Source organism: Xyrauchen texanus, chromosome 19 (genome assembly GCF_025860055.1).
Source record: "Xyrauchen texanus isolate HMW12.3.18 chromosome 19, RBS_HiC_50CHRs, whole genome shotgun sequence".
In the NCBI taxonomy this organism is placed as follows: domain Eukaryota; kingdom Metazoa; phylum Chordata; class Actinopteri; order Cypriniformes; family Catostomidae; genus Xyrauchen; species Xyrauchen texanus.
The window spans coordinates 4554947-4573185 of NC_068294.1; the positions used below are offsets into that span (position 1 = coordinate 4554947).

The window sequence follows — 18239 nt, forward strand, 5'->3', positions numbered from 1 at the left end:
ACAGACTCATTCAAAGGTGGCATGAAGCATAACTCAAGATCCCTGATATTATTAATAATAATAATAATATTTTTAATAGCCGAATGTTACTTAGTTAAATAATGGATTAACTGTTATTAAATGTCCAAATAGCATTAATTTTTTATTTTTTTCAGTATAATTTTTAATGTATGTAGTGCCTCATGAAACTGTATAAATGTTATGGACACTGGTAAATGGTCTGCACTTATATAGCACTTTTTTTTTAACCTTAGAGGTTACAAAAGCGCTTTACACTGTGACTCATTCACCCATTCACACACACATGCATACACCAATGGTGGCAGAGCTGCTATGTAAGGTGCTAGCCTGCCATTGGGAGCAACTTGGGGTTCAGTGACACTTTGGCATGTGGAGTCATGTGGGCCGGGGATTGAACCACCAACCCTGCGATTGGCAGCCAACCCACTCCACACCTGAGCCACAGCCGCCCCGGCAGCCAAGACTGCTAATATGAACACAGCAGTTCTGTGCAATTTTGTGGAGTTTGAGTTAGAGAGATGAAGCTACTGTGATGTGACGTAATACCATCAAGTTGGCTATTGTGTTATTCTGAGACAATTAAGAAGATATTCTTAAACAGTGCTTTAAAAACAATTTACTTAATATGATATTAAAACTGTTTTCCTGATCTCCAATTATTATTATTTTTGTATTTATTTATGTATTTTTTTGCTTCTTTTCTTTAGAGATGTATCATGAATTGGGACTGAATGCATTACATTATAAAATGAAATAAATATAGGCTATATGAATACTCAACATTCTGCAAATAGGTTTTTTTTTTTATCCTTTATTTAACCAGGAAGGTCCCATTGAGATACAATATCTCTTCTAACATGGAGCCATGGTCAAGATGGGCAGCATCAAAAGTAAAACAATTAAAAATCACATAGAAATACATAAAACCACACTGTAATCAAACACAAAAAAAAAACAGGATCAAGGACTAAAGAAAAGAAAAAAGCAATGGAGATCATAAACTGATGTTAAAAGCATTGACATTGTTCCATAAAAACAGACTTTAAAATGTTATTAAACAGATCAAGAGATGGTACAGATTCCAGGTTTAGTATGCCTTGGATTTCATTGATTGGCGCCATCAAATTGATAGGTATATTAATTTAATTTTAATAACTTCAACACATGATTATGATAAGGTTTGTGGCAATGTGGCATGGTACATTATAAAGGTTTTTAAAAACTTAGTTTGAGGCAAATAGTAAAGTAAACGAAATATTCCAGCATGTTTAAAAGAAGATACTTATGATGCACACATCAATGTTATACACCCAACTTCACCCCCATACCCCCCATACGGACACGCCCCTGCTTGCGTCCTTTTCTAATTTTACTAATCAAAAGAAATCATGTTCGTTTGTTTCTCATGCATTAGTCAAAATGCAACAGCCAGCATTAGATTATGTTTTGACATTTTCTGGTGTCTTCTCAATGACCAGCATCCACTTCAGACACTTGGTGAACTTTAGAAACAATGAGTTAAAGGGTTCACAGGCTGGACAGAGCAGATTCCCTGGATTTTTACCAACATGTCAATTCATATGGGATAATAATAACAGGTTTGAGTTGAGCGATCGCACGTGAGTGAATATTTGAGCGGAGTGACAACTCGCTCCACTCCGCTCACATGATCTGTTGCTTACCTAACAGAAGGGTGAAAAGAAAATGACTCAATGAAATATTTAAATATAATTGTTAATATAAACGACTGTTTTCATTTAAATTCTTCATCTTTCATCTCAGTGGAGCAGCACAGACAGTTATTCATATATTCGCTTTGGCGCCACCATCAGGTATACACACTTTATGTTATGCTTTCTCTGATTCAAAGCATCCTTTGCTGCCCTTTCATTCAACACTGTATGTAAATTCAAATTGAATCACGCCCGCTACTACAAATGGCCAAGGTAAGCATGCTTACCAAAATGAGTAAGCCAGTTAGAAGCTCCTTCTTTCAGTCACGCTATCTGATAGGCTAGATTTCAGTTTTGTGTCAACACGTTCAAGTTCACATAAGTAATGCTTTATTAAGTGCTAAAATGGATATCTGAAGTGTAAGTATCGACATCCTTTGGCAAAATTCATTTTCATCACAAGCGGGTGACTTTTGACGGAATGACGGAGATGTTCATTTGCAAGGAGAGATGCATTAATTTTGTGTTGAGGTACAGGTAAGTTAATATATTTATTAAAAATCTGTGTTATTGTTACTAGGTCATTGTTTCTGGTTAGTCTGAGGCTATGAATTGGTGAACCGGCAATCATGTCCTTCTTGTGTTATATCTGTTTTATAGTTCTAACATTAGGGCGCAGTCAGTGTCTGTTTAAAAAAACATATTAAGGAATGTAGACTGCCATGTCTTTTACATTTGCCATATGCATTCAGGTTAAGATTGTTGTCTTTGGTGGTCAGTTTAGTTAATTGCTGCTGCCCATTCCAGATGTTCTGAACTGTGGGAAGAGTGACGTGTGAGGCCTAGGATGTTGAAAATGGTAACTGGCAATCTTTTCTTTTTGTCGTATGTCAAAACAAGCTCTTCTGGCAATATGGTTCATTGTATGATTTAATGGACATAAACATGCTCGGCTCAATATTTGACAATCTTTCATTTGTGTGATATGAGCAATATTACTGTCCTGAATTTAAAACAATTAGAATTAAAAAAAATTGTTCACCACTCTGACAGTTGTTTCCATTGACTAGGCAACAATTTACACCAATAACGTTTCCGCGACATTACACTCACCCGTATAAGGAGTTTTGTGCACAGAATGAATAATGTGTATTCCAATTATTTGATGCTTGCCCAGTCTCAAAGCCAACTGGCAATGGTGCCTGGTATGCAGAAAAAATTATTGTAGTGTATGTGATGGGAGGTTCAACAGGTCTCAAAATTACAGGTATGGATCAAGTGTTGCAATTCACAACAGGACTGTTATCGTGAAATGACATTTGCTACACAAAATACCTCCATAGTTCAAGGCATACATTATTTTAAGAATGAACCAACAGAAACAGAAATGGGAAAAACAAACTGATGGGATTCAAAAGTCTGGCCAAATGAATGTAGTAATTTGGCAATGAAACATGATTAAAAAAAGGTTCAATCAAATTGACTTGTGGCTTCTATAGAATATCATAGCTTAACAACTTTGGAGCTCTTTGGACCTTTGGTCTTGAAAGGTTTTCACAAAATACATTTATTTTTGGGCACAAATGAATGGTATTTTACTTCCGTTACTCTCCTGTTGGGCTTGCTTGTTGCAGATAGTTGATGTTATTTCAAACATTCACATTCATCTTTACGCTATCTCCACTCTCCATCGGTGATTGAGGTTTGCACTGGCAAGATACTGAGCGCTTGAGATGGACACACATTACAGAAGTATGGAAAGACTTTCTCAGTGAAGGTGTGTTTAAATGTATGGAGAGGAGTATTAGTATGAGGGTTAAGAAATGACAATTCTCCTCTGTCCAAGTCCAGATAGACTCTGATTCGTTGGACTTTCTGTTTCACATCAAGCGGCCTTAGTACATCCCCTGAAAGACCTTGTCCATATTTACCGTTGTGATAACCTAGGCGCCATAAACCAGAAATGGGGGGATTGTCTCTTGCCTTGATCACAGACTCTGAGATGACTCCCAAAGCCCAGGTGGTGTTGTCCCCAACCTCAACATCCCAGTAGTGAGTTCCTGCATTGAATCCCTCAGAACCCAGGACGCTTGTATACCCTGCACATTTCTCTAAGTAACCTAGGGCATGTTGACTCCACTGACCAAATCTCACATCTGTCAGATTTTTGGAAAGTTGCAGACATGGGTGAGCAGTGTTGGGGTCAAGGATGACAGGAGCTTTAGATGAAAAGAGAGAATTAACAGAGGACGATTCAATAAAATATTCATTTTCAAAGTACTTTTTTGGAAAGATTGTAGTAATGGTAACATCGGCGTTAGCAGACCCTTATTAGGAGGGCTTCAGCCCCCCCCCAAAATCCATCTCAGTCCCCCTAAAAATCTGTGACTTTGCAATCAGCATGTAATTGTTTTAAACAGCTGCAGCCACAATGCTAGGCACTTTGGTGGCTTTTCTAACCTGTAAAGACTGACTAAAGCGTGAGCCAATAGCATTGGAGTGTGGGCTGTGAAACAGCATATCATTGGTTTGACCCACTGAACGAATACGCCCCATTTATTCAGTAAATTCCTGAACCCGTGAGGATAAGCATCTTATTCTGACCGATTGATGGAGAGGAGGCATGTCACTCATTTAGTTTGGTAATCTTGTTTAATAAGGAGAGACAGGGTCTGGATTCATTAAGATTAAAAGTGACTAATGACAGTACAATGACATCAGGACGTAATTAAAACCTGTTATTTTAGGCTATGATGCCTTTTTTGCATATTCCTTGATGATGATCATGCACGGCAGTTCACAAAATTATATTGTTTGTTGTCGCTTGCGGGGAAAACACTTATGATATTTAAACACTTATCAAAGTGCCTTATCAATGGTTTAATGACTCAAAAAACATCAGTTATTTGTTTCCACCTACTGCCATAAAAGTGTGATTTACTAAAATGCTTATCTGAACGTGCCCGAAGCCAAAGACTTTATTCGGGAAGGCACGAATAATGACTTCAAAACGAAAAACTGATTCATCCAAATAATGTAAAAAATATTCGTATGACTGATTATCCAAGAGGCACAAGGATAAAGTGGCATTTTAAATAAACATATACAAAATTACAAATAATTTTGTATGCTGTGATTTGCCTCAAAGCAAATTTGCTTTGCTTCATAGCGTACAACTCTTTAATGAAGGATTTAATGAAATTCCCATTAAAAAGTGGGTGGGTGTTGGCTATTACACTCAATAGCAGATTGTAATTTTTGTTGCATAGCAACATCTGTTTTGTCATGTATCATCGAGAGCAGTGGTTCTCAAACTGTGGTAGTATGCGGAGTGCCCTATGACGAGAGGGAAGGAAAATACTTAGTTTGGCAAGTTTTAAAGTTAACGACTGGTAAGGTGCAAGATTTAGAGTAAAATGAACATTATCACATATTTTAAGGGTGATGCTAGCTGCATAATTGTAGAGGGGCTGAGATGAAAAACAGGATCTAGCAATGCCTAAGCTCCACATTTTGTTTGAACTGGATTGCAAAACTTATAAATGTTATTATTTTGATTGATTTTAGAAGCACAATCTTACAGGAATATTGTTGCTCACAATCCTTAAGACTATGTTAAAAATGTATATCTGCCAAATGCTGAAACAATATTTCAGTGAACATTGGTGGTGACTAGGTGGTACTTGAATGTTCTGATTTGATTGAAGGTGATACTTGGCCTAAAAAGCACTGATCTAGAGGACGAATGTCACTTTATTAATGGTATATCACCTATAACAACTGGTTTGAACTTTAAAAAGATTTACTAGACATCAAGTCAATCACATGGAACTCACTATGATGAGTGAAACACCTCATTTTCTGCCACACGTTGAACTTCAGATTCCCCAAGTGCTTTGCTACATCAATCAGAACTTCTGGAAGCTTCTCTGGACCCTCTGGACAGGTGCACTGGGTACTGTAGAAACATCCCTGAGTCAGTACTCTACTTCAATTGAAGTCATAACCAAAATAATACATAAAATAAAAAGGCATCTCACTTACATTTCAAGTTGGCCTTTGTAGTTCTTCAAACCAGATTTTCATGGAAATAACAAAAGGATATTATAAATAACATAAAATAATATTAATAAAAATGATCATAATAATAATAATAATTATAACTAGATGTTTACATTTTCTGAAGAAAATTGCCCTGGCTATGTTGTTGGTTGTTGCCAGGGCTAATTTGCGGTGGCTAAGGTTTTCTGAGTGGTTTTTACCTCATTGCTATTGTTTACTAGCCTGTTCTGGGTGGTTGCTAACTGGCCCAAGTCAAAAAAGCCCACCTCCAAGTCTCTAGGATATTCTGGTAAATAGAGTACTTGGATGGTGAGACACTTTTCTCACCACACTCGATTTGCAATGAAGCAATGTAAGCAGTTAAAAGGTCTGGAGTTGATTCCTCAAGCAAAATTAGCATTTGGAAGCTGTTGCTGAAAATATGTTATTATGAGGTCCAAAGAGCTGTCAATGACATTAATAGGCTGAAATAAAAAATCTATCAGGGAGATTACAGAAACCCTAGAAGGCTTCTTAAAAAGAAGGAATACACTGGTTAACTCAGCAACACCTAAAGGCCTGTACAACCAATGGAAGACAGCTACAGTATGAAAGTAAATACAGAGAGTTTACCACATGGTGCAAACCACTGGTAAGCCTGAAGTATAGGAAGGCCACATTATACTGCCAGAAAGCAAATAAAAAGCCTGCCAAGTTCTGGAACACTTTTCTTTGGACAGATGAAACTAAAGTCGCTCTTTTACTACATAACTGTCAAAATTCCTAAATCTCTACTGCTCACATTACATAACAAGGTTTCTTGTTATCTGTCGTTTTCTTGTCATGGCAGTGCACGTACTACACAATAGATAGCAGACAAGGTGCACAAATGATAAGATCTTTGGCCAAGAGGCATCTCCAACCATCAGCAGAAAAAAACTTTATCACATCATTTGGCTTGAGCTTGGTTTAAGATGAACCTGTACCAGAATCATGGTAAGAGAAGAGTATGGATAAGGGAAGTAATGACTCATGATCGAAGCATACCACATCACCTGTGAAACATAGTGGAGGCAGTGTTATGGCATGGGCATGTATGGCTGCCAATTGAACTGGGTCACTCGTGTTTGTTGATGATATGACTGCTGACAGACGCAGCAGGATGAAATCCTAGAATCAATCAGTTGGTTGTTTGAATAAACAGTCGACTAGTCAGTGTTAAGGACAATAATGTTTAATATAGTTAATGCTCGTGACCCAGATCAGATGCATTTCAGAGGGATATGTGGACGCTAAGTGCAGCACTTCAACATGCTGACTAATGGATATTCAACAAATGAATAGGCTTAATAATTCTAACATCATATTACACAAAACTATCAAAGTAAGAAAAGGAAGAAAGGCTGCAATTAAGAACGGCACAAAACCGATTTTGCGCATCCTGAATGCAGAATGATACGCTTCAATGTAAACGGAGAGCTTAGAAGTCTCAAGGCGAGCTCAGAAATGCAAGATATTGACGCATGTCACATCTAGTTGGTCTCCTCTTTTCTCCCCAATTTTGGAATTCCTTGTGGTGGCATAGTGACTTGCCTCAATCCATGTGGCGGAGGACGAATCTTAGTTGCCTTCGCGTCTGAGGCGTCAATTGGTTGCTTAGGAAGCCTGACTGGAGTCACTCAGCACACCCTGGATTCTAACTTGCGACTACAGGTGTGGTAGTCAGCGTGAATACTTGCTGAGATACCCAGACCCCCCTTGTTTAAACATTTCTAACTGCAACTATTTATTTAAGCAGTGTCAGACAGAATAACCAAAAACTTGAATCTCTCCAAAGCACCTCACAAATATGGGAACGTTATTAACATCATAGAATTTAACATCCGACAGTGATCTTGTAATGTGTTGCTGATGCAGTGCTTTGATTGCGGTAACAGCAGCGGTGCATAAATAGACTAAACTTAAGGCATTAAAGAGACAACAGTTCTCACAGAGGGTTCTAATTTAAAGCACAGAAAGTTATAATCATGCAAAATGTTCTCCAATTAATTTGAGAGAATTGTGTCTCCCATTAAAACCACCACCACTAAAAATATTAATGTTAGTAGTCGACCCCACTAATCGACTAGTCAGCTGTTGGAATACGAGTCAATTATTCGACCACCGTAGCCCATCCCTAGGGGAAAGGCAGAATTTGGTGATGGCCGTGGGATCCAGACTTCAGACAATCATTCACTGCAAAGGATTTTCAACCAAGTATTAAAAATGATAGTTTATTAATGATTATGTTAGTTTGACAAATTACTTGAGCCCCTAAAAATGGGGGGTCTATGTATAAGACATGCTGTAATTCCTAAACCGTACAACCAATTTGGATGTAACCAAATTAAAGCTTACAGCCTGTTCTTCAAACACATATTAATTGCTTCATTTCAAATCTATTGTGATGGTGTACAGAGCCTTAATTATGAAAATTGTCTCACTGTTCAAATACTTTAGGAGGGCACTGTATATCCATAAATCTGATCAATTTGAACCCCTACCTTCAACGAGCTGCACATTTGAATGTTTTTTTTAGATCCCCTAACCAAATATCAATAATCATTGCCTAAGAAAACATGACTACTTTAGAAAGTATGATGGATATCTGGACTTACCAACAGGAATGAGATATTGTTGGATTGGATCTCTTCTTCAGTGGCTCTGATTCTTTCCTCGAGAGAGGAGAGTTTGCAGTTAATCAACAGAATTCGCTCATCTAATATTTTCCTTTTCTGCTCCTTTTCTTCTCTCAGAGTGGCTAACCTGGCTCTCTCTTCATCTCGTAAAAACTGGTGAAGCTGATTAAATTCCTCCTTAATACATGCCTCTGTTTGCTGGGCTTGATTCTGTAACAGATAAAGTTCTATAACATGTTAAAATATTGTTTATCCATATACACATAGGCACACACGCACACACACACACACACACATCGTAAAATGTTGAACCTTAATAGGATTATCAACTGTTCTTTTACCTTGATGTGTTGTGCTCTTTGATTACAGATGACTTTCACATTCTTTAAGACTTTGAGCTTCTCTTTCAAAGGCTTCATCTTTGTTTTCAGCACCTCCTGAAAAGAAAGTTGAAAAGTGAGAACAATTTTGGAAAACATCTCAAAAGATCATTTTAAACTGATAAAAAAAAAGAAAATAATTTCAGATATGATTCAGCCAGCCTGATCGCCTAATGGGGCCCCCCTGCCCAGATAGCACACGTACTGTACATCTCAGAGATGTCTCTTTTAGATCTTTTCATCAGGAAAGCATCACAATCTAATTAACATTTACTGAACATCTTAAAAAGATCAGATTTAAAAACATTCTAAATCATAAACGTGTCAAAGACATCTGCTGAATGTCGTATTGACATCCGAGACACTTATTGACATACGTCTTATAGGTATATTGCAGATGAGCAAACGACCTAATAAATGTGTCTACCAGATGTAAATGTAATGGTAGCCAGCTGATAGGTAGCAGTGCAGTGTGCAAACCTCACTCCCCTGGCCTCAAGAGGTGCACTAGCGACTGAGGTTAGAGGCTATGGCCTTTAGCCTCCTTGTTAGTGCACCCACCTCCCATGCCAGAGGTTTGTGATTCAAATCCCGCTCAGAGCGGTCTGAGTAGGACCTTTTACATGTCTGTGTGATGTACGTGTGCTATCAGGGTACCTACAAGTACGCCTATCTGAACACCCACCACCAATATCTAAGCAAAATTAATTTGTGCAAATAAACAGGTCTATTTATTTAAAAGCATACATCTTAAAAATGTAAAACTATCAAGTTTAGCACAGCACTGGTTCTGTATATCTACTTCAGAAGTACAAAAAAAGAAAGAAAACTATTTTTAAAACAAACAAACAAACAAACAAACATTTATATCACATGCATAAATTGAAAATATATTTAATGAAGTTATGTGGATATGAATAAGAAAGAATGTAATTACTAGATTAAGGCACTGTATGGTAGGCTAAAGTAGATTATATTTACACTTGCTGTAAATAGTGGCATATGCTATTTGCACACTGGTGTATAATAAAACCGGCGAGAACCGGCTTGAAAATATAAATAATAGTTTAATGGTAAACTGAAACAAAAAGACACAAACATAAACACACGACCATCAGCTGCCCGAAAACGTTCTCTCTCTCTCCCGCACCACCATCCGCAGTTGGCCTTTATTCCTCTCAGAGGCTTAATTAGCCTGATAAATGATCCTGTGTGTAAAATCACGACCCAGCCCCGCCCTACGCCCTGTCACAACAATGTAACAACAATGTAACAACATCAGTGTTTGTGTATGTTTGAAGTAAAAGAAACGCTCTGAGGTAATGGTACCTCATCACTTTGGTCTTCAAATGTGGAGCATGGATTTAGAGCAGTCTCTTCAGGTCCATAAAATGTCTAATCGTGTCGCCGACATAACCCTCACTTTCAGCCAGCCCATGAAATGCCGAGCCACTGGAAAAAGCCGCCAACCGTGCGTTCCAGACCGGGAAAGGCATGCGTGCACCAATCCTACCCCTTTCTCTGCACTGCCCAACATTTAGTGAGCCCCATGATCATGACGAGAACACTGCATTTAGGCTACTTTCAGTGATATCACACTCCCCTTAGATGCTTTCTTTACACCTTTTGTGTTCATTTTGATTTAAAATAAATGACTTTCCGATTTCATGTATAGCCACTGTCTGTCATGGATTCATAAGGGGAGAATAGTGCAATTGGCAAAAGGTGGACTTAAACCTAGATAACAAGCAACTAACCAGCTTTCTTACTAACACTGCCACATCAAATCATAGACTGAGGTGGCTCAAATTCACATACTTACCTTTCCATGTCTTTTGTTTGAAGCGTATGCAACAATTTTTAGTTTTGATAGGTTCCATCGGATTACTGGCATGCAAATAGCCAGGCGGCGCCACAGGGCGGCGCCATGATGATTCTAATTGCCTGTTCCCTATCTGTCACTCACTCGACGTTGGGCTCGGAGCACCCCTCAAGGCCACCCCCCTTCCTGGTCCCTTTCTTCCCGGAGGTGCATGAGGAGCTACCACCTGCGATAGTAGACATGATCACTCAGGCTAGGGCTCCCTCTACGAGGCATCTGTATGCCTTGAAGTGGCATCTGTTCGCTAAGTGGTGTTCTTCCCGCAGTCGGGTCAGTGCTTTCCTTCCTACAGGAGAGGCTGGAGGGGTGGCTGTCGCCCTCCACCAGGCTGGACAAGACCCAATAACATTGCAAGATTCTATAATCTCCGGGTTGAGACAGTTTTGTCTCGTGTATTGTCAGGTAAGAACAGGTAAGTGTGTGGGACAACTGGCTGGGTGTACCACTTGCGCATAGCACCTTTCCCCTCCTGGAGGAGGAGATGTGCGCTTTTTATCCCCCAGCCATGTTCAGGTGGATTTGCGGAGAAATTCGATGCCGGCCCAGTACGTGTGCTAAATAGGCCCTGTACTAGGGTAGGTGCTCCACATGTGCTGGTTGCCTGTATGTAACCCTGTGTAATGTATCTTCCGTGAGACGGTTTCCCTGTTGGTAAACCTACGACTTCCTTGGGCAGAGTCCCCTCTGCCACCGGTCGCAGTGTTTGTAGAGCTCCTCCCCTCTGGGTAGGACCTACCACGGGGACTTCTCCACATGTGACACTGCCGAAAAAACTCTGTAAGACCATGTGAGCTATTTGCACACAATTACCTCCCCCTTTGGGTAGGGTGTGGTTTCTGCAACGTCTCGTTCCCTCCATCATGGAACGGAGGTTACATACGTAACCTAGACGTTCCCCGTCTGTTGCTCACTTCAACGTTGTGTCGAAGAAGCGATACTAGGGGTCCAATTTAAATCATGCCGTGCGCTGAGCCATGTACGTGTACTGCTGACACAGGATCGGGCAGGCACTTGACGTGCCAAAACGACCAGCTGTATCAGACTGCACGTACCCTTCCCCAATGCCCCATAAAGTCGTCGGAACCCTTATAGTTACCCTAGACAGGGAACAGGCCGAGCCTAGCTGGGCCTCTTTTCTCTCTATGTTTCTCACATAGAGAAAAACGGCTGGGGCCCTTACACGCATCGTGGGAAGGGGGTCTTACCCAGTTTCCTAATCTTTCAGGGGGAAAAGGCCCTGCGGAGACCACACCCACCCAGAGAGGGGGAGGTAAAAGTGGCGAAATACACCACATGGGCTTTTAGGTCACATGTGGGAAGTGGCACGGTGGTAGATCCCGCCTCTTCGGAGGGAGGAGTTGCTACAGACTCGGCGACCGGAGGGCAGCGGGAACTGCCCAAGGATGCGGGTCCACTCGTAAGGAGGCCGTACCGCGGAAAATACACACAGGAGGAAAGTCCTCGTAGGAGCCCTAACCTGTGGAGCACCTATTCCAGAACAGGGTAGATTTGAGTACCCGCAGTAGATTGGGTCGGCGAATTCCTCCGCCGAATTGCGGACCCACAGGGCTTGGGAGGAGTCATCCAGGGAGCCGAGTGAGTGGGCTCTCCTGGGAGAAAAAGAACACGGTATTACCTCAGCCGAGGGAAAGGTCGCTATGTGCAAGTGATTCACCCGGTCAATCCGTCAGCGTGTTACCGAGTTCAACCGGCTCGGACCTGAGAAAACACGGGACGAGACTGATTCTACCCTGAGATTGTAGAATCTCGCAAAGGTATTAGGTGTTGCACAGCTTTGTGGTGATAGTGGGTCTCTTTAACGATGATGCCGAGCCAGGCAAGAGATAACCCGCAAGTGTCTCTTCTACCGGTGGCATCACCGTATACCCCCGAGCCTCAGCACACGATAGTGGAATATGTCGACGTTGAGGGCACGAAGACACGGGAAGTATAAGGATTCCTCCATGAATGAGGACGCTCGTTATGGAGGTCATAGAAGAAAGGAAGGGACTGATATAGCGTTCCCTTCCCTTTTTTTTTTTTTTTTTTGGCCACCAGACAGAAATCTGTCTTCTAGTTTGGAGCGTTTGGGGGTAGTCTCTTGTTTGCGTGGCCAGTCTAACTATAGTCTGGCCACAGCCTGAGTAACCACATCAGCCGCTTTATTATTGTGTGTGGAATGTAGAGAGGTTCAGCGTCCCCCTCGTGAACCGAAGAGGCGCCGAGGCATGCTTCAGGCTTACGAGAAGGATCAGCTAGATCTGGGGAGAGAGAGCGAGCGATAGGGACGGACCCGTCTCTCGCTCCTCAGCCAGATCTATGCGAGAGCCCCACGATGAAAGAGAGACGAGTGTGAAGCATTTTGACTGTAAACAGATCACAATGCCTGCACCCGCCCTGCCGCAACACAAGAGCAGCATGCTCTTCCCCCAAACACACAAAAGAAAAGAGAAAGAGAAAGGTTTCTGCGCACTGCCTAACAATTCTAATTCCTAACAGAGGAAAGTAGAAAGTTTCTGACAGGCTCATGAAGTACACACATACAGAGTGATCTGAAGACAAAAGATCTGACGATGCACCTGTGACGCATCTATTTATAGCCCTGCTACAGGTGCATCCAATGATGTCACTGGCAGAGGCTATAAATTCCAGTCAATTTTCAGTGACGTGTTGCACACATATTCACAGCTAGTCAACCCTAAAGTTGTTCCCAAAGCGCTAATTCAGCGCAGCATCAAAGTGTAGCTTTTTGAAAGGGAACCTTTCTCCTATTTTATTTTCTATATTCATAAATAATATTGGAAAGGATGTGCAAAACGCTAAACTACACCTTTATGCAGATGATACTGTGATATATTCAGTTGCCCCTTCACTGAACCAAGCTATAAATTACCTTCAGTTAGCCTTCCAACAGCTACAAACTTCATTACATGGCCTCAAGTTAGTGCTAAATACTAAGAAAACCAAATCTATGACGTTTTCAAGGGCTCGTTCCCAATCCCAAGATAATATAAATATTAATACACTAACTGGGGACTTAATCGAAAATGTCTCATCATATAAGTATTTAGGTTTTTGGCTGGACAACAAACTTTCTTTTAAAGTTCATGTTGAAAAGCTTGTAAAAAAGCTGAAACTAAGGCTGGGGTTTTACTTTAGGAATAAGGCTTGTTTTAATCTGTTAGCTAGAAAAAAACTTGTGCAGGCTACTTTTTTGAGTGTTTTGGACTATGGTGATGTTGTCTACATGCATACTGCCTCTAATACTCTCCACGCTTTAGATTCGGTGTATCATAGTGCTCTACGTTTTTTAACTCTGGTTTCCGTACTCATCATTGTACGCTGTATGAACTGGTAGGCTGGTCGTCATTAAGTCTACGTAGACAACTTCATTTGCATATTTTCCTATACAAGGCCATGTTGGGTAAATTGCCGGGATATCTATGTAATCTCCAGATGAAAAATTCCAGCAGTTTTCATCTCCGATCCACGAGGTGGCTTTCTTACCAGGTTCCAAGTGTTTTTACTGAGCTGGGGAAAAAAGCCTTCTCTTACTTTGCACCATGGTCTTGGAATAACTTGCAAAATTTGCTACATCTAACTGATCTAGTCCCATTAAATGATTTTAAGACCATGTTAAAATGCCATATAACTCAAAAATGTAACTGCCATATGTGACCTGTTCCTTTCTATGTGTGATGCTTGTTTGTTTGTTGACCATGTTGTATTTTGTATTTAAATTGTAACTGGTGTGCCGTCTTGGCCAGGTCTCCCTCGAAAAAGAGACTTTAGTCTCAAGGGACTTCCTGGTTAAACAAAGGTTAAATAAAAAAAAATAAAAACCTTATTGATAGACAGTCATTGCATGTTGGTTTTCATTATATGTTTTTTTCTTCTGCGAAATGTTCGATTCTGTATCATTTTTGACAATGTGAGAGCTAGCAATTACTTTATTTAATATTTTGATTTGTTTTTATAATGTCTTTTGAGTTTCAGTTTCTGAAACCAATAATGCCAGTAGGTTAGCTCTCTTGGTTTTTGTTTTTGTTTATTTTTATATACCATATTTTTTGTCATTTTGGCTTTTTTTGATGATGTCTTTTCAATAACAGTTGCTGAAAAATTAAAAAAATATGCTGTCCTCAAATCATCAGTCTCACAGTATTGTATTTGAAAACTTCAATATTGCAAAAAAATATTAAATTAACACTTCGGTATAAGTACCAGTATCGGCGAGTACCGAAAAGGATGTATTGGTATTGTGACATCTAGCCCCAGTCTCCCATCTCAGCTATAATAACTAATATTTAATATACTATACTACTACTATAATGTAATATATAAGCTACAGTATAATAACTACTGATAGAAGTGTCTGATTTCTTCTGTGTATGTGAAGTTTTAAATTGCTTATATGTTTCTATATTTATAGATATCGTTAATTATGAATTATCAAGACGATAAAGGGAGTGAATGTATATGTGCTATTTTCTCGTAACAATTTAGGACTACCGTAATTTCCGGACTATAAGCCGCAACTTTTTTCCCACGCTTTGAACCTCGCGGCTTATACAATGACGCAGCTAATATATGGATTTTTCCCGCTTTCAAATTTTATAAAAAAAAAAAAAAACATTCTGTGACGTGCTCAGTTTTTTGGCGGCGTGAAGCTTTCATTAGACCAATGAAATTGCCGAACGGATTAAGGTCAAAACAACTTTTTTTGTTTACTGTTTAGATTAAATCGAGCGCGCTCAAACTTCCCATCATTCTGATTACGGTAGTAATTTTGTCACCCTCACCATGGAAAAGACATGGAGAAACGCATATGATGCTGTTTTCAAGTTGAAGGCGATTGATCTGGCTGTTGAAAAGGAAATAGAGCTGCTGCACAGGAGACGTTGGAAACAGCAGCGTGAGGAATTGACTCGGTGCAAAAAGACAACTAAATCTGAGGCTATTCAACTCCGACACCGAAGGAGATGACTTCGGTGGTTTCAGTGCACAGGAGGAGGAAGATAGTGACCAATGACTTTCTTGGTAGGCTACTGTTTACTGGTCATTTTTTATTTTTTGTTACAAGCCGTGTGTGGCAGCGGGGGCGTGGTCAAGCGCCCATCCGGGAGAGAAAAGCTGTAAGGGCGCTTACACCTGCGCTAAATTATGTCTAACACCGGTGTCTAATTTCAAGTGCCCTGCTTCACGTGTCCTTCTTGGGAAAACTATCACACGGGCACCAGTGTGACAGTTTTCAGCAGGGCACTTGACGTTCCAGGTAAGGCTTTTAATGGCCACAGCAATGTTTACAATCAATTTTATAAAGTTTCTCAATTCTTCTATGCGCCAACACTAGACTGACGTGTGTCACTTTCTCAGCTCTGTGGCTGCTGCCTTTTTATGCCGCTCTCCCCATGCTTACTGAAATTAGACACAGGTGTTAGACATAATTTAGCTCAGGTGTAAGCGCCCTTACCGCTTTTCTCTGCCGGACGGGCGCTTGACTACACCCCCGCTGCCATACCGTGTTTCGTTAAAGCCTATTTATTTTTGTTACAAGCCGTGTTTCGTTAAAGCCTGAGTAAAGTTCATTTGTTTCAATGTACTGGTAGGCACCTGCGGCTTATAGACAGGTGCGGCTTATTTATGTTCAAAATAATATTTTATTTAAAAATCAGTGGGTGCGGCTTATATTCAGGTGCGCCCAATAGTCCGGAAATTACGGTACACAGAAAAAATTAAATGTACATGCTACATGCTTGCATTTTGCAGCATAGATAATGAGAAATCTGTACCTTGAGACTCCCTGCTGCCTCATCCAGAAGTCTCCATGTGTGATTGATATGCATATCCACATTCACACACATCCTGCATGCAAGATGTTTATCCTCTAGACAGAAGACCTCAAGTTTCTCTCCATGGAGACTGCAAAGTAACTCCACAGATGCCTTCTCATTTCTCTCTTGTAAGAAGATCTCACACAGGTTCTTCAGAGCAAGGTTGTAGGGAAGCTTTTCCATGCAGAAATTTGTCCGGCATACAGGGCATATCTGTGAGTCTGTGTGCTCCCAGTACTGCTCTAGACAGACCAAACAAAAGCTATGGGAACACAGCAGAAGAACAGGATCTCTGAAGATATCGCGGCAAACAGGACAGGTAAGATTGTCCTCAAAGTGAGAAGATCGAAACTCCATTTATTTAATTGTTTACAGTGTACCGTTACAATAATTATTGTCTACCCCCTGTGGCTTGTGACTTGTTTAATGCTCTCTTGAGTGTAGAAGAGATTCAAATACAGCTGAGTTGTGATGTCACACACACACACACACACACGCACATACAAAACAAGTTATACCGGTTTCCTTAGAATGACAAATCCATTTGAGTAAATTTTTTTCCTTGAGTGTTATGTTTATGTTTTTCCTCAGAATTGCCAGCATCGAGCATTCCAAGTTTATCTGTTTCCTTTTACATTATTTACCTGAAAGTCAACCTAGTTGGGCTTCTTTGGAAACAAGAACAAAGGATTTCTTTTTGTATTTGGACAATCTCAAGATAAAAGTTGAAAGGTTAAAAATTGACATATATTCCATGGAAAGACTTTATTTGTGGCTTGTATTGCACTTTACTAGCGTGACGCAACATTTGGCAGAAATTATACAGTTTTGGCTTTTCCCTGTAGATAAACATTTATGATCTATGAATTTGTGAAATATGAAAAGTAAAGGTAACCTAGTTAAAAAAAATGCAATATATCTACTCCACTTGACAGGTGTTAATAATAAAGCAGTGTAACTGCATGTAGTGTGTGTGTGTGTGTTGGGATGGGGGGTACAATCTAACATGCAAATAGCATGAGCTTATATGCAAATTATTTCAACATTACATAACAGTATGTTAACAAAAGGTGGAATCTCTCACACAGTGAGCTGGTTTTTTATTGCACACCATGATCAAACATCAACTTTTAACACTTAATGCAAATTTCACAAACCCAAAAATTTTACATTTTGAAGCTTTGTCGTAATTTAGCGTTTAGAAATACAGGGCATATCTGTGAGCCTGTGTGCTCCCAGTAATGCTCCAGACAGACCAAACAAAAGCTATGGGAATACAGCAGAAGAACAGGATCTCTGAAGATATCGCGGCAAACAGGACAAGTAAGGTTGTCTTCAAAGTGAGAAGATTGAAACTCCATTTATTTAATTGTTTACAGTGTACCGTTACAATAATTATTGTCTACCCCCTGTGGCTTGTGACTTGTTTAATGCTCTCTTGAGTGTAGAAGAGATTCAAATACAGCTGAGTTGTGATGTCACACACACACACACACACACACACACACACACACACACACACACACACACACAGACACAGACAAAACAAGTTATACTGGTGCAAATGATTTCCTTAGAATGACAAATCCATTTGAGTTAATGCATGTATTTGTTTAATACATTGTTTCCTTGAGTGTTATGTTTATGTTTTTCCTCAGAATTGCCAGCATCGAGCATTCCAAGTTTATCTGTTTCTTTTTACATTATTTACCTGAAAGTCAACCTAGTTG

At 40.0% G+C, this 18239-nt stretch overlaps 1 protein-coding gene across 1 annotated transcript; it reads right to left on the minus strand.

Moving 5' to 3' along the window:
• Positions 1–905: 905 nt before the first annotated feature.
• On the minus strand, positions 906–16692 carry LOC127659535 (zinc-binding protein A33-like). Its single transcript, XM_052149399.1, has 6 exons — positions 16468–16692; positions 8755–8850; positions 8393–8623; positions 5739–5761; positions 5531–5652; positions 906–3913 (listed from the first exon to the last, which is right to left on the minus strand). Exons 1-6 carry the CDS (start codon positions 16690–16692, stop codon positions 3369–3371), a joined length of 1242 nt encoding a protein of 413 aa, XP_052005359.1. The 3' UTR covers positions 906–3368.
• Between the last annotated feature and the right edge of the window lie 1547 nt (positions 16693–18239).